This window comes from Oncorhynchus masou, chromosome 19 (genome assembly GCF_036934945.1).
Source record: "Oncorhynchus masou masou isolate Uvic2021 chromosome 19, UVic_Omas_1.1, whole genome shotgun sequence".
Lineage (NCBI taxonomy): Eukaryota > Metazoa > Chordata > Actinopteri > Salmoniformes > Salmonidae > Oncorhynchus > Oncorhynchus masou.
Window position 1 is genome coordinate 18533761 of NC_088230.1, and position 18082 is coordinate 18551842.

Below are 18082 nucleotides of genomic sequence, written 5' to 3' on the forward strand. Positions count from 1 at the left end.
ACCTCTGCTCATGTGTGTGTGTGTGCGTGCTCATGTACGAATAGGTGTTTGTTTGTGAGCCTGAGAATTGCCATGGCCCTGTTGCCAGTTGATGTTGAAAAGCCCTGATTGCTACTTCATGGGAAGTGACATTTCTCAGGCTGTATATGTTGAAGCTTTTATTTATTTAACCAGGAAAAGACCTGGACAAGACCCTTGAGGTTAGAAACCTCTTGTTTCCAGTAAGCATAGTAATCTGATCCTTTTATTCTCTGTCCCCAACGCACTAGACGACCAGTTCTTTTCGCCTTTAGCCGTACCCTTATCCTACTCCTCCTCTGTTCCTCTGGTGATGTAGAGGTTAACCCAGGCCCAGTAGCCCCAGTTCCACTCCTATTCCCCAGGCGCTATCATTTGTTGACTTCTGTAACCGAAAAAGCCTTAGTTTCATGCATGTTAACATCAGAAGCCTCCTCCCTAAGTTTGTTTTATTCACTGCTTTAGCACACTCCGCCAACCCTGATGTCCTAGACGTGTCTGAATCCTGGTTTAGGAAAGCCAACAAAAATTCTGAAATTTCCATCCCCAACTACAACATTTTCCACCAAGATAGAACTGCTAAAGTGGGTGGAGTTGCAGTCTACTGCAGAGATAGCCTGCAGAATTCTGTCATGCTATCCAGGTCTGTGCCCAAACAGGTCGAGCTTCAACTTTTAAAAATCCACCTTTCCAGAAAGAAGTCTCTCACTGTTGCCGCTTGTTATAGACCCTCCGCAGCCCCCAGCTGTGCCCTGGACTCCATATGTGAATTAATTGCCCCCCATATATCTTCATAGTTTGTACTGTTAGGTGACCTAAACGGGGATATGCTTAACACCCCGGCCATCCTACAATCTCCGCAAGATGCCCTCAATCTCACACAAATTATCTAGGAACCTACCAGGTACAACCCTACATCCGTAAACACGGGCACCCACATAGATATCCTCCTGACCAACCTGCCCTCTAAATACACCTCTGCTGTCTTCAACCAGGATCTCAGTGATCACTGTGTCCGAAATGGGTCTGCGATCAAAGGACCACCACTCATCACTGTCAAACGCTCCCTAAAACACTTCAGCAAGCAGGCCTTTCTAATCGACCTGGCCCAGGGAATCCTGGAAGGATATTGACCTCATTCTGTCAGTAGAGGATGCCTGGTTATTCACTCCAGACTGGACTGCCCTTGACCAGCACAAAAACATCCATTATCTCCGATAATCGAGAATTTCAATAAGATTTTTTCTACGGTTGGCCATGCTTTCCACCTGGCTACCCCTAACCCAGTCAACAGCTCTGCACCCCCCACAGCTACTTTTCCAAGTATCCCCCATTTCTCCTAGATCCCTAAAGATTGGAAAACTGTCGCAGTCATCCCCCTTTTCAAAGGGGGAGACACTCTAGACCCAGACTGTTACAGACCTATATCTATCCTACCCTGCCTTTCTAAAGTCTTCGAAAGCCAAGTTAACAAACCGATCACCCACCATTTCGAATCCAAGCATACCTTCTCCGCTATGCAATCTGGTTTCCGAGCTGGTCATGGGTGCACGTCAGCCACGTTCAAGGTCCTAAACGATATCATAACCGCCATCAATAAAAGACAGTACTGTGCACCAGTCTTCATCGACCTGGCCAAGGATTTCGACTCTGTCAATCACCACGTTCTTATTGGCAGACTCAACAGTCTTTGTAACTCAAATGACTACCTCGCCTGGTTCACCAACTACTTCTCAGATAGAGTTTAGTGTGTCAAATCGGAGGGCCTGTTTTCATGACCTCTGTCAGTCTCTATGGGGGTGCCACAGGGTTCAAATCTCGGGCTGAGTCTTTTCTCTGTATACATCAATGATGTCGCTCTTGCTGCTGGTGATTCTCTGATCCACCTCTACGCAGACGACACCATTTTGTATACTTCTGGCCATTCTTTGGACACTGTGTTAACTAACCTCCAGACAAGCTTCAATGCCATACAACACTCCTTCCGTGGCCTCCAACTGCTCTTAAATGCAAGTAAAACTAAATTAATGCTCTTCAACCGATCGCTGCCTGCACCTGCCCGTTCGTCTAGCATCACAACTCTGGACGGTTCTGACTTAGAATATTTGGGCAACTACAAATACCTAGGTGTCTGGTTAACCTCTTACATCTATGGTGGCGCTATTTCATTTTTGGATGAAAAACGTTCCCGTTTTAAACAAGATATTTTGTCACAAAAAGATGCTCGACTATGCATATAATTGCTACTGTTCGAAAGAAAACACTCTGACGTGTCCAGAAATACAAATATCTTCTCTGTGCGTGCCCTTTAACGTGAGCTTCAGGCAAAACCAAGATGAGATGGCATCCAGGAAATTACAAGGATTTTTGAGGCTCTGTTTGTCATGATCTCCTTATATGGCTGTGAACGCAAGAGGAATGAGTCTGCCCTTTCTGTCGTTTCCCCAAGGTGTCTGCAGCATTGTGACGTATTTGTAGGCAGATCATTGGAAGATTGACCATAAGAGACCACATTTACCACGTGTCCGCCCGGTGTCCTGCGCCGAAATTGGTGCGCAAAAGTCACCTGCCAGTATTTTTCCATGGGACACAGAGAGGGAAGCAAGCTTCCACGAACTGCATGTCAATGAAGAGATATGTGAAAAAACGCCTTGAGGATTGATTCCAAACAACGTTTGCCATGTTTCGGTCGATATTATGTAGTTAATCCGGAAAAAGTTTCACGTTGTAGGTGACTGCATTTTCGGTTCGTTTCGGTAGCCAGGCGCAATGTAGAAAACGGAACGATTTCTCCTACACACAGACGCTTTCAGGAAACACTGCGCATCTGGTATGTGGCTGGGAGTCTCCTCATTGAAAACATCAGAAGCTCTTCAAAGGTAAATGATTTTATTTATTTGGTTATCTGGCTTTTGTGAAAATGTTGCGTGCTACATGCTACACAAAATGCTATGCTAGCTTTGCATACTCTTACACAAATTAGTCCATTTCTATGGTTCAAAAGCATATTTTGAAAATCTGAGATGACAGTGTTGTTAAGAAAAGGCTAAGCTTGAGAGCAAACGCATTATTTTAATTTTATTTGCGATTTTCAGAAATCGTTAACGTTGCGTTATGCTAATGAGCCTGAGGCTTAGTCACGATCCCGGATCCGGGATGGGGAGTTTCAAGAAGTTAAACTATAAACTCTCCTTCCAGAATCACATTAAGCATCTCCAATCCAAAATTAAATCTAGAATCTGCTACCTATTTCGCAACAAAGCATCCATGCTGCCAAACATACCTTCGTAAAACTGACTATCCTACCGATCCTTGACTTTGGCGATGTCATTTACAAAATAGCCTTCAACACTCTACTCAGCAAACTGGATGTAGTCTATCACAATGCAGTTGGTTTTGTTACCAAAGCCCCAAATACAGTTGAAGTCGGAATTTTACATACACCTTAGCCAATTTAAACTCAGTTTTTCACAATTCCTGACATTTAATCCTAGTACAAATTAATTGTCTTAGGTCAGTTAGGATCACCACTTCATTTTAAAAATGTGAAATGTCAGAATAATAGTAGAGAGAATTATTTTTTCCAGCTTTTATTCCTTTCATCACATTCCCAGTGGGTCAGAAGTTTACATACACTCAATTAGTATTTGGTAGCATTACCTTTCAATTGTTTAACTTGGGTCAAACGTTTTGGGTAGCCTTCCACAAGCTTCCCACAATAAGTTAGGTTAGTTTTGGCCCATTCCTTCTGACAGAGCTGGTGTGACTGAGTCAGATTTATAAGCCTCCTTGCTCGCACATGCTTTTTCAGTTCTGCCCACAAATGTTCTATGGGATTGAGGTCAGGCCTTTGGGATGGCATCTCCAATACCTTAAAGTTGCTGTCCTTAAGCCATTTTGCACAACTTTGGAAGTATGCTTGGGGTCATTGTCCATTTGGAAGACCCATTTGCGACTAAGCTTTAACTTCCTGACTGATGTCTTGACATGTTGCTTCAATACATCCATATTATTTTCCCTCTTCATGATGCCATCTATTTTTCCTTCAACATGATGCTGCCACCCCGTGCTTACTTGTGACATGCACAAAGTAGATGTCCAAACCAACTTGCCTAAACTATAGTGTGTCAACAAGAAATGTGTGGAGTGGCTCAAAAATGAGTTTTAATGACTCCAACCTAAGTGTATGTAAACTTCAGACTTCAACTGTACTACCCACCACTGCGACCTGTATGCTCTCGTTGGCTGGCCGTCGCTTCATATTTGTCGCAAAACCCACTGGCTCCAGGTCATCTATAAGTCTTTTCTAGGTAATGCCTTATCTCAGCTCTCCGGTGTGACGACCCTCCCACTCTGTCTGCCGTATTCTGTCTTTGTTCTTGTTTCCTTATTAGGATGCCGGTGGGCGGAGTTGGGGAGGGTCGTCAGCTACATGGGAAACACCTGGGCCAGGTGTGTCCCAGGATAAATAGACCTCTTCCACATTCATGGAGGAGACTCTCTCCATGCAGACACCTTTATAGATTGTGTTGTGGTTCTTGGTGGCCTATTGTTTGTTTGCATTGGCACCTTTCAACACCTTGCATTATCACATTCATGCATGCAAAACACTCACTTACACTACTGATTACTGATTACACACACCATTGTATATTTTCCTTAGTTGCTTTGGTTAATAAATATATATTTTGTTACTCCTTATCTCCACGTTGTCTCCCTTTGTTACGGGCTTTGAGTCGGTTCGTGACACCGGTCACCATAGCAGCATCCACCCGTAGCACGTGCTACAGCAGGTATATTTCACTGGTCATCCCCGAAGCCAACTCCTCCTTTGGCCGCCTTTCCTTCCAGTTCTCTGCTGCCAATGACTGTAACGAATTGCAAGAATCACTGAAGCTGAAGTCTTATATCTCCCTCACTAACTTTAAGAATCAGCTTTTCAGAGCAGCTTACTGATTGTTGCACCTGTACACAGCCCATCTGTAAATAGCCCACCCATCTACCTCATCCCCATATTGTTATTTATTTATTTTTGCTCCTTTGCACCCCAGTATCTCTACTTGCACATTCATCTTCTGCACATCTATCACTCCAGTGTTTAATTGCTAAATAGTAATTTTTTCGCCACTATGGCCAATTTCTTTGCCTTACCTCCCTAATGTTGCTACATTTGCACACACTGTATATAGATTTTTCTAATGTTATTGACTGTATGTTTGTTTATCCCATGCGTAACTCTGTGTTGTTTATGTCGCACTGCTTTGCTTTATCTTGGCCAGGTCACAGTTGCAAATGAGAACTTGTTCTCAACTTGCCTACCTGTTTAAATGTAGGTGAAATATTCTTATTTCTCTCAAACACTGTGTGCAGTATGTTGACAGCCAGTGTTGTGTCCCCGTGTTTATCGTGTTGCTATAACCACTGCGACGCTACGGTCTCCTCACCTTGTTCCCAGGATGGTTACTTTCCCATTCAATCTCATGCCAAATATCATCATAACCCACAAAGACTCTCCTCAGCTGATCCAGCATGGGAGTCACGCCACTAAAGGCTTTGTGGTCTGTAACTAAACCACCATAAAGGGTGTGGACAGTAAAACCCAATTGAATGGATACACCATGGCTTCCCTTTTTCTTGGAAGGATTGTGTTGGTCACATCGTCATGGTGTGAGCAGCAGGCCTCGACGATGACAGTTCTGCATCACAGCATACACATTACACTGTTAAGTCATCGTCAACTCCTATTCACCCATATGTTATGTCAAGACCATGTGACCTTTTCCTGGTCAAATCAGATTTTCAAAAACACTCATGGTCCTAGTTATGCAATATCTCTTCTGTGTTGATGTTAGATGGAAGAGACAACAGAAGACTCCGTGCCTCCTGGGCTCTGAGACTCATCTGAAGAGTGAGATACTGAGATGGTACCTTAAACAGATGCTAGTGGTGGCCAAGCACAAGGCTTTCCCCTCCAGGGAATAAGCTGCTTGCTCTCTTTCAGAATACATTTTCTTTGTGTATTTCTCTCGGCCCGTTGCCTAGAAGGAGCCGGGGCAAGTCTTTGGGAACACAATGCTACCCTCTTTCTCATGCCAGATCTCCTCACTGTATCTCCAAAGAGAAACTCAAGGAGTTCTTAATCTTCTCACCCTCTTCTCCTGCAAAAGGTTGGTCAAATTAAGATCCTACATCTGTAGCATACTTTATGCATATTTATTCAATCACTAGCGAGATTGAGTGTGCTCAAATCCTCATCTGCAATGTACAGTCAGTCTGGCCCGGCTAAAGCCTCAGGTCACTTGGAAGGTCAGTTAAGATGAATTAGCCATGTCCTAGTCATTCCTGTCTGTCCTCTGTAGTGGAATGTTGCACCCAGTCAGTCCCTCCTGGTTGGGGATGCTGTGTGAGTGTTCTGGAACGCTGTGCCTGGAATCTCCAGTGAAAACAGGAACAGAACACAAGCTGTTTCTCGTTAACATTCTGAGTGCAGAGAGAGCACAACACAGGACAGCTCAGAGTCGGAACGGTGAAATACTGGAAGCTGCTCTGCATTTCCAGCGTACCTCCGCTGTGTGCATTATTTTAGCCCAGAAATTCTCCTATTGCCTTTGGCTTGTGTCAATGTTGTCGAAGCGTAATGAGTTTCAGTGGACTCGTCTTTTTCATCCTGCGTAATATTTTCTAGGTCATCGTTGTTTATGTTGAGTATTATTGTTCGTTGTGCTACTTTGTGCTAGATTTATTGAAATATGCTGATGTTGCATAACCCTGTGGCAACAGTTAGCAAAATGGCACCTCATGCTTTGCTCTTAACACACTTCACTGTGTGTAGCAGTAGGTCTCGTTTGAGCATGTTCTGTCACCCATTCACATCACCTGATTTAAACATATAACCCCACACGAGCACCACCACTTTCCAACTCATCAGCTCTGAAACACAAAGCACTGTGCAAGATGAGTTACATGTCCTCCTCTCCTCTACTCCTGCTGTCATCCACAGACTACATTTGGATGGTTCTGCGTCAGAACATTAGATGACAGTTAATACCTTCGGACAGATCATTGCTTTGGAAAAGTAGTCGGATCCCCTGTCTCACTAACGAGTCAACTCTGAGTCATTCTCAAAGTGATATATAGTTTGCATGGGGAAAACGTTGCTTTGAATAATTGGCTGCACCTGTGTGTGTGCGTGTGTGTGTGTGTGTGTGTGTGTGTGTGTGTGTGTGTGTGTGTGTGTGTGTGTGTGTGTGTGTGTGTGTGTGTGTGTGTGCGGTCAGAATGTGTTGGATTCTTTGGCGTTTCTAGAGGTTGTATCAGTCATATTCATCCATTTTCTCCTCTCTTAAAGTAATATGATACATCACACTACGGTAGAGAATGTCTAATGCATTCTACCTGGATGTCTCAGTATTGCAGGGACCTTGCTTTGAAATATGGTAACGGTCAGTCAAAGTGAAACTCAATATGCTTCAGGCTGCTGCCAGCCTTCACTATCACTGGAGGAGAAAATCAAATCTATTTTATAAAGCCCTTTTTACATCAGCAGATGTCACAAAGTGCTTATATTAAATACCCAGTCTAAAACCCCAAAGAGCAAGGAATGCAGATGTAGAAGCACGCTGGCTGGGAAAAACTCCCTAGAAAGGCAGGAACCTAGGAAGAAACCTAGAGAGGAACCAAAATGTGTGATGTTGAACTACAGTAATGCTTCTGCAAGATCATTGTAATTTCCTTAATGTATTTTGTATTGCTTTGGATAAGAGCATCTGTGATGCATCCTGACCTAGCTACGCCTCTGGAAGCAGCTCCAGACAAGTAATGGGCCTCGCCAACAAGAAGTACCATCACTGACTCACTCCCATCCTGTCCTTCCTGGTCATCCCCTCTAACAGCAGCTGTATGCTTGCACATCCTCCCTGCCCCTCCAGTCTAACACCGTCTTTCCTAATCACTTTTCTGACCTTATTTGTCTTTGAGCCTCCGCAGTGTTTGATACGTTTGTTATGGACACACTCTCACTAACCATTAGGCTGATAAGTGTCCTGAAAGCCTTCTGTACATAGCCACACACACACACACACACACACACACACACACACACACACACACACACACACACACACACACACACACACACACACACACACACAAACACCCCCAAACATACCCGTCCAGATGACATCAGGGCCTCAGCCTCTCTAATTCTCATCATTCTGAAGCTATTTTTATCAATCTCTCCTCCTGAGCATCATGCGTTATTCCACCAGTAATGTGCCTGAGCCATTTGCTTAACTAGGAGGAATGTGCGTGCCCACCAGCTCTTTGGTAATGCATGGATCGGTCGGCAGGTGGAGAGAGAAAGAGTATTTTTAGAAAGCTACAGTATGTTCCCTCCATTCCAGCTCCAACGAAACCCTCCCTCTCTTTTCCTCCACTCCTCACCTCGCTGTCCATATTTGCGAAAGAATGTGATCTATTCTCGAATTACACTCACAATGCCTTCTCTGCAGAACACTCTAAAGTAGAGCAGGCCACGTATTTTAATGCCATTAGGCCTATGTAAGCTAAAGCCTTAGTGATGGAACATAAACCTGACCCAGAGGGTGATGTTACTGATTGGTGGATCAGGTTTCATGTGTGACAGGTTCCATGCTAAGCCAGCTCAGATCCACACACTGCCCTGCTGGTGTTGCTTTCTATCCTACTGCTGAAACACTTTCCTCCTCTGTGTGGTGTGGGTCTGAGGCTCTAGAGTCTTGGAGATGGATACATCACCTGAGTTGGAATATTGTTGTACAGAGAGGGAACCCAGTCAATTTTTGTTCATGAGTTAGACGCAACATTACGTCTGCTTTAGCCTTAACTCGGGCTAGAAGTTGCTTCTAGGTACAGATCTAGGAGCAGTTTGCCTCAATCTTGAGCTTAGACCATTCGGGTAGAGGAATGCAAACATGACCTCTTATCGATGTCTCGGGGGCAACGTAATCCTACTGCTCTGGCTTATTGAAAGGCAGAAGAACATGCTACCGAGGTGAAACGTTGAAGCAGCAACATTTGCTGCTGTATTCATTCCCACTACTCTGACAACGCAGAGGGAAACTGTTAAAGTGCTGATCCAAGGCACCTACAGTGAGCCAGGTCCTCCTCCACCGGACCTCTCTATTTTACACCCCCTCACCTGTCGAAGGGGAGGAGTACAGCAAACTGAGCTGTCACCACTCATTTCCAGCCCCCCAATCAGGACAGACACATACCGGTCCCAGCTGTCAGCTCCCAGGACACTTACTAGGCATCGGGAGCCTGCTACACGCCACCGATCTCACACACACTGACAGGAAACAAACTCTGAGACACATGTACTAGTTTGGGAAGTGACTGCCTGTCTCTACAGACCAGCTCCACCAAGGAAGTCATATTTTCGTCTGTCACCGGCTCTGACATAACGAGCTGCTAATGCGCTCTCTTTGTCAGGCGTGCTGATAGACGACTATTGTATCTGACTGACTCAGAGTGTTGTGAATAGATGTTTTGATGGGGATGAGATGTGGCATCTTGGAACTAGGCTATTCTGTCAGACTAGTTTTAACAGACATCTTTTAAACGATGGTACGTGGTCACATTGTTTATTCGAGGGAGCACAGCCGAATCTAAAACTCTTCCTTGGCTCGGAATGTATTAACTGACGAACAAAAGATCCATTGACTTGATGTACATGAACTGTACATGAACACGCTCTCTGTAACCTGCCCAGGCAGTCTCACTATTGCTGATCCTTCTAAGGAGGATGTAAATCAAATCACATTTTATTTGTCACATACACATGGTTAGCAGATGTTAATGCGAGTGGAGCGAAATGCTTGTGCTTCTAGTTCCGACAATGCAGTAATAACCAACGAGTAATCTAACCTAACAATTCCACAACTACTACCTTATACACACAAGTGTAAAGGGATAAAGTATGTACATAAAGATATATGAATGAGTGATGGTACAGAACGGCATAGGCAAGATGCAGTAGATGGTATAGAGTACATTATATACATATGAGATGAGTAATGTAGGGTATATAAACATTATATTAAGTAGCTTTGTTTACAGTGGCTAGTGATACATGTATTACATAAAGATAGCAAGATGCAGTAGATGGAAAAGAGTACAGTATATACATATACATATGAGATGAGTAATGTAGGGTATGTAAACATTATATTAAGTAGCTTTGTTGAGTCGCTAGTGATATATTTTTCCATCAATTTCCATCAATTCCCATTATTGAAGTGGCTCGAGTTGAGTCAGTATGTTGGCAGCGGCTACTCAATGTTAGTGATGGCTGTTTAACAGTCTGATGGCCTTGAGATAGAAGCTGTTTTTCAGTCTCCCTGCTTTGATGCACCTGTACTGACCTCGCCTTCTGGATGATATCAGGGTGAACAGGCAGTGGCTCGGGTGGTTGTTGTCCTTGATGATCTTTATGACCTTCCTGTGACATCGGGTGGTGTAGGTGTCCTGGAGGGCAGGTAGTTTGCCCCCGGTGATGCGTTGTGCAGACCTCACTACCCTCTGGAGAGCCTTTACGGTTGTGGGCAGAGCAGTTGCCGTACCAGGCGGTGATACAGCCCGCCTTGATGCTCTCGATTGTACATCTGTAGAAGTTTGTGAGTGCTTTTGGTGACAAGCCGAATTTCTTCAGCCTGCTGAGGTTGAAGAGGCGCTGCTGCGCCTTCTTCACAACGCTGTCTGTGTGGGTGGACCAATTCAGTTTGTCTGTGATGTGGACGCCGAGTAACTTAAAACTTACTACCCTCTCTACTATTGTCCCGTCGATGTGGATAGGGGGGTGCTCCCTCTGCTGTTTCCTGAAGTCCACAATAATCTCCTTTGTTTTGTTGACGTTGAGTGTGAGGTTATTTTCCTGACACCACACTCCGAGGGCCCTCACCTTCTCCCTGTAGGCCGTCTTGTCGTTGTTGGTAATCAAGCCTACCACTGTTGTGTCGTCCGCAAACTTGATGATTGAGTTGGAGGCGTGCATGGCCACTCAGTCGTGGGTGAACAGGGAGTACAGAAGATGGCTCAGAATGCACCGTTGTGGGGCCCCAGTGTTGAGGATCAGCGGGGTAGAGATGTTGTTACCTACCCTCGCCACCTGGTGGCGGCCCATCAGGAAGTCCAGTACCCAGTTGCACAGGGCGGGGTCGAGACCCAGGGTCTCGAGCTTGATGACGAGTTTGGAGGGTACTATGGTGTTAAATGCTGAGCTGTAGTCGATGAACAGCATTCTCTCATAGGTATTCCTCTTGTTCAGATGAGTTAGGGCAGTGTGGTTGTGATTGCGGTGGCCCGTTCCTGTAGGTTCATGCTCTACAACATCCGCAGAGTTCGACCCTGCCTCACACAGGAAACGGCGCAGGTCCTAATCCAGGCACTTGTCATCTCCCGTCTGGATTACTGCAACTCGCTGTTGGCTGGGCTCCCTGCCTGTGCCATTAAACCCCTACAACTCATCCAGAACGCCGCAGCCCGTCTGGTGTTCAACCTTCCCAAGTTCTCTCACGTCACCCCGCTCCTCCGCTCTCTCCACTGGCTTCCAGTTGAAGCTCGCATCCGCTACAAGACCATGGTGCTTGCCTACGGAGCTGTGAGGGGAACGGCACCGCAGTACCTCCAGGCTCTGATCAGGCCCTACACCCAAACAAGGGCACTGCGTTCATCCACCTCTGGCCTGCTCGCCTCCCTACCACTGAGGAAGTACAGTTCCCGCTCAGCCCAGTCAAAACTGTTCGCTGCTCTGGCCCCCCAATGGTGGAACAAACTCCCTCACGACGCCAGGACAGCGGAGTCAATCACCACCTTCCGGAGACACCTGAAACCCCACCTCTTCAAGGAATACCTAGGATAGGATAAAGTAATCCTTCTCACCCCCCCCCTTAAATGATTTAGATGCACTATTGTAAAGTGGCTGTTCCACTGGATGTCAGAAGGTGAATTCACCAATTTGTAAGTCGCTCTGGATAAGAGCTTCTGCTAAATGACTTAAATGTAAATGTAAATGTAAAATTGTGTCGTCTGTGGACCTATTGGGGCGGTAAGCAAATTGGAGTGGGTCTAGGGTGTCAGGTAGGGTGGAGGTGATATGGTCCTTGACTAGTCTCTCAAAGCACTTCATGATGACGGAAGTGAGTGCTACGGGGTGGTAGTCGTTTAGCTCATTTACCTTAGCTTTCTTGGGAACAGGAACAATGGTGGTCCTCTTGAAGCATGTGGGAACAGCAGACTGGGATAAGGATTGATTGAATATGTCCGTAAACACACCAGCCAGCTGGTCTGCGCATGCTCTGAGGACGTGGCTGGGGGTGCCGTCTGGGCCTGCAGCCTTGTGAGGGTTAACACGTTTAAATGTTTTACTCACGTCGTCTGCAGTGAAGGGGAGCCCGTAGGTTTTGGTAGTGGGCCGCGTCAGTGGCACTGTATTGTCCTCAAAGCGAGCAAAAAAGTTATTTAGTCTGTCGGGGAGCAAGACATCCTGGTAGGCGACAGGGCTGGTTTTCTTTTTGTAATCCGTGATTTACTGTAGACCCTGCGACATTCCTCTTGTGTCTGAGCCGTTGAATTGCGACTCTGCTTTGTCTCTATACTGACACGTAGCTTGTTCGATTGCCTTGCGGAGGGAATAGCTACACTGTTTGTATTCGGTCATGTTTCCAGTCACCTTGCCCTGCTTAAAAGCAGTGGTTCGCGCTTTCAGTTTCGTGCGAATGCTGCCGTCAATCCACGGTTTCTGGTTTGGGAATGTTTTAATCGTTGCTGTGGGTATAGCGTCGCAGATGCACTTTCTAATGAACTCGCTCACCGAATCAGCGTATTCGTCAATGTTGTTGTTGGACGCAATGCGGAACATATCCCAATCCACGTGATCGAAGCAGTCTTGAAGCGTGGAATCAGATTGGTCGGTCCAGCATTGAACAGACCTGAGCGCTGGAGCTTCTTGTTTTAATTTCTGTCTGTAGGCTGGAAGCAACAAAATGAGGTCGTGGTCAGCTTTTCTGAATGGAGTGCGGGGGAGGGCCTTATATGCGTCGCGGAAGTTAGAATAACAATGATCCAAGGTTTTACCAGCCCTGGTAGCACAATCGATATGCTGATAGAATTTAGCGAGTCTTGTTTTCAGATTAGCCTTGTTAAAATCCCCAGCTACAATGAATGCAGCCTCAGGATATGTGGTTTCCAGTTTACATAGAGTCAAATAAAGTTCGTTCAGGGCCATCGATGTGTCTGCTTGGGAGGGAATATGTACGTCTGTGATTATAATCGAAGAGAATTCCCTTGGTAGATAATGCAGTCGACATTTGATTGTGGCAGTAGTGAAATCCCTGTTCAAGTGTTTATTTTATTTGGTTGTTTTTTTTACCCATGCACTGCTAATTAATTTACAGCAAATATTTCTTCAGATGGACGGTTAAGCACCAGATTATCTCTTTAAAAGTGCTCATCTTCACATTCATTACTGGCTGAATGAAATGGCTCGTTTAGAGTCTGCTAGAACAGCATCTCCGCTCATCACCATGTGGGAGGGAGGGAGGGGAAATACTGTAGGCCATATGCTCTGCTCTGTCTTTAATGCTGTGTTTAAGACCTGCTTGTTATTGTGAACAAACGTCTCATTTGGTGAAAGTACCAGTCGTGTGAGTTAACTGAGGTGAGAGATTTACTTTTCGGTTGAGTGTCTTAATTCACAGAATTGAGTGTTTGACACAATCATCCCTATTGCACACTTGTTCTGTGTATAACCTGGTCTGGCTATAACCTATTAATTCTATCCTGGGGTTATGAGGTGTGGTCATAGAGGACAGACATAGCTACAGTAACAGAGATGTTGTGTTAGCGATCAGGCTGTAGAGCCCAGAGGTTGTGGTAGATTTTCCCAGAACTGACTGTGGCCCCCTGGTCTGAGGAAATGAGGAAAAGACTCCCTCTTCCTCTTTGTTTCTCCTCTTTCCTCTACCCTGTGTCCCTCTCTCCCCCAACTCTGCCTTCCGCTGTATCCAAATTGCTGCACTTCTCCCCTCTCCCTTTCTACTCTCTGCCTTTCTACTCTCTCTCCTTTCTCTATGGATCCCAGGGCAGGTCTGGGAGATGATGCTCAGATAAGACACCTTTCATTAGCTCTACTCCGCAGGAGGAAATGAATGCTAAGCGAGCGGATAGATTCCAAACACACACACACACGTTTTTCCTCGCTCTCTCGTTCCCTCTCGCACTTCTCTCTTGCTCCTTCTCTCCTCTGGCCAGGCTTAATGAATGGCCGATTTATTTGGTCTGCATCAGAAAACATCATCTCGACTGCACCCAATAAAACAACACAGAGACATGCAGCATCCCCTGGGCATGATTAACAGGTTGTTACCTGGATTCTGTGGGGACTGGTGGAGGCTGTGATAAATATAGAGCCTCACCCCAGACACTGCAGCCGGTCTCTTTCTCCCTCAGGGCTTACTGTATGTCTATCTGAATTATTCATGCTTCGGCATTTACCACCTGAAACCATATTATGCACAACTTCATGTGGTTTGTTTTTGTCTCCCTATATTGTCTTGGTTCAGGAGATGTTTGAGGCTCTGTTCCTGTCCTATGATGAGCGGGTGACGTTCCAGCTGTTCAAGAGCTTCCGGCGTGTCCGCATCAACTTCAGCAACCCCAAAGCAGCAGCAAGCGCCAGGATAGAGCTACACGAAACCCCCTTCAGGGGCAAGAAGCTCAAACTCTACTTCGCTCAGGTCAGTATTTATACAGTACAACAGGCAGGACTGACTTTGATTTACCCTTATGATAGTTCTGCTGCCTATTGCTGGAAGGAAAGGACACCTGAAGACACTAGCTTTAGTTATGGTGTATAGTTCAGGGAAAAAACTGTGTTTATGGAAAAGGTTTTGTCACCGTTGCAGTGTGACTAACTTTAAAAGCCTCTCCAGGGTGTGTATGTGTGTGTGTGTTTGTGTGTGTGTTTGTGTGTGTGTGTGTGTGTGCCGTCCTCCTTGCAGCAGCGTGTGATTGCTCCACATTAGCCAATAGGCCTGTCTAATTCCTTTCCCAAAGGATATCAGGGTCACAAACACTCCGCTGAGGCAGAGAGAAAGAGAGATTAAGTCCATGAGTTATTCTCCTGTTAGGGAAGACCTATTATCTGCAGGACCAAATGTTCCGTTGTGTTGCCTGAAGGCTGGAGCACACTTCACAGCACTCTGGTGATCTACATGCACCCTTAACGCCGTTGGTAGAACGCGGATGTTGCCATTTTTCAGGGGTACAGTATTTTCAACCTATCCTCCGTTTCCCCTGAAAAACGGAAGTGGGGACTCCGCTCAGCCGTCTTTCTACACCTGCGCTACATTAGGTTCATCTGCATGTGATCTGCACTAATTTAGGCCTATTAGCTATTAGTCAAGATGACAGGCCTGGTGGCGATGATGAGGGCCAACCTCACTAGACTAGGTTTTTGTTCAAGCCTATTACTAAGAGACATCGGATTCAAACACATTCACTAATGATTGGTTTCTCTCTCTCTCTCTCTCTCTCTCTCTCTCTCTCTCTCTCTCTCTCTCTCTCTCTCTCTCTCTCCCTCTCCTCTCTCAGGTCCAGAACCCAGTATCAGATGGTGATAACCTGCACCTGGCTCCTCCTCAGCCCTCTAAACAGTTTCTCATCTCCCCTCCCGGCTCACCGCCCATTGGCTGGCAGCAGATAGATGAGGCTACGACCGTCATCAACTATGACCTGCTCTATGCGGTGGCCAAGCTGGGCCCCGGTGAGTTATACCACTATATTGTGCATACTGTTTCTTACAGAGCGACCTCGCTCTGTCAGTTTTAATTTGTCAGTCTCAATACTTCTCTCACAACTTTCAATTACTCTCCATGTTTCCTTTTCTCAATCATTTCTGTCTCCCATTCTCTGTCTGGTCTTTCTATTGTCCCATTCTCTGTCAGATCTTTCTAATCTAATCAAATGTATTTATATAGCCCTTCGAACATCAGCTGATATCTCAAAGTGCTGTACAGAAACCCAGCCTAAAACCCCAAACAGCAAGCAATGCAAGTGTTGAAGCACGTTGGCTAGGAAAAACTCCCTAGAAAGGCCAAAACCTAGGAAGAAACCTAGAGAGGAACCAGGCTATGTGGGGTGGCCAGTCCTCTTCTGGCTGTGCCAGGTGGAAATTATAACAGAACATGGCCAAGATGTTCAAATGTTCATAAATGACCAGCATGGTCAAATATTAATAATCACAGGCAGAACAGTTGAAACTGGAGCAGCAGTACGGCCAGGTGGACTGGGGACAGCAAGGAGTCATCATGTCAGGTAGTCCTGAGGCATGGTCCTAGGGCTCAGGTCTTCCGAGAGAGAGAAAGAAAGAGAGAAAGAAAGAGAGAATTAGAAAGAGCACACTTAAATTCACACAGGACACCGAATAGGACAGGAGAAGTACTCCAGATATAACAAACTGACCCTAGCCCCCCGACACATAAACTACTGCAGCATAAATACTGGATGCTGAGACAGGAGGGGTCAGGAGACACTGTGGCCCCATCCCGGACAGGGCCAAACACAAAAGCCATGTGTAGGTGTGTGTACAGTGCGTATGTTATCGTGCATTTGTATGCATGTGTCTGTGCTTATGTTTGTGTTGCTTCACAGTCCCCACTGGTCCATATGGTGTATTTTTATCTGTTTTTTTAATCGAATTTTACTCCTTGCATAATTTACTTGTATTTATTTATTTTATTGAATCTTTATTTAAACAGGGAGTCACATTGAGATTAAAAATATATTTGACAAGAGAGCCCTCTACACATTACAATAAAAACAGAATTAAACATACACGTGTATAAAACAATATAAACGCAGCAAAAAAAAGAAACTTACCTTTTTCAGGAGCCTGTCTTTCAAAGATAATTCGTAAAAATCCAAATAACTTCACAGTTCACAGAACTTCACTTCATTGTAAAGTGTTTAAACATTGTTTCCCATGCTTGTTCAATGAACCATATACAGTTAATGAACATGTACCTGTGTAATGGTCTTTAAGACACTAACAGCTTACAGACTGTAGGCAATTAAGGTCACAGTTATGAAAACTTAGGACACTAAAGAGGCCTTTCTACTGACTCTGACAAACACCAAAAGAAAGATGCCCAGGGTCCCTGCTCATCTGCATGAACGTGCCTTAGGCATGCTGCAAGGAGGCATGAGGACTGCAGATGTGGCCAGCGCAATAAATTGCAATGTCCGTACTATGAGACGCCTAAGACAGCGATACAGGGAGACAGGGCAGACAGCTGATCATCCTCATAGTGGCAGACCACGTGCAACAACACCTGCACAGGATCGGTACATCCGAACATCACACCTGCGGGACAGGTCGAGGATGGCAACAACAACTGCCCGAGTTGCACCAGGAATGCAAAATCCCTGCATCAGTGCTCAGACTGTCCGCAATAGGCTGAGAGAGGCTGGACTGTGGGCTTGTAGGCCTGTTGTAAGGCAGGTCCTCACCAGACATCACCGGCAACAAGGTCGCCTATGGGCACAAACCCACCATGGCTGAACCAGACAGGACTGGCAAAAAGTGCTCTTCACTGACGAGTCGCAGTTTTGTCTCACCAGAGGTGATGGTTGGATTTGCGTTTATCGTCGAAGGAATTAGAGTTACACCGAGGCCTGTACTCTGGAGCGGGATCGATTTGGAGGTGGAGGATCCGTCATGGTCTGGGGCGGTGTGTCACAGCATCATCGGACTGAGCTTGTTGTCATTGCAGGCAATCTCAACGCTGTGTGTTACAGGGAAGACACCCTCCTCCCTCATGTGGTACCCTTCCTGCAGGCTCATCCTGACATGACCCTCCAGCATGACAATGCCACCAGCCATACTGCTCGTTCTGTGCGTGATTTTCTGCAAGACAGGAATGTCAGTGTTCTGCCATTGCCAGCGAAGAACCCGGATCTCAATCCCATTGAGCACGTCTGGGACCTGTTGGATCGGAGGGTGAGGGCTAGGGCCATTCCTGCCAGA

General features: G+C 45.8%; 1 protein-coding gene across 4 annotated transcripts in view; it reads left to right on the top strand.

Annotated features, from left to right (window-relative positions):
* Positions 1-18082, top strand: part of LOC135505932 (calcipressin-2-like) — a 125749-nt gene that overhangs the window by 60239 nt on the left and 47428 nt on the right. For all 4 annotated transcript variants that reach the window (XM_064925188.1, XM_064925186.1, XM_064925187.1 and 1 more), the window contains 2 exons: positions 14619-14792; positions 15649-15820. In XM_064925188.1, coding sequence (XP_064781260.1) covers positions 14619-14792; positions 15649-15820 — 346 coding nt within the window. The remainder of the gene's footprint in view (positions 1-14618; positions 14793-15648; positions 15821-18082) is intronic.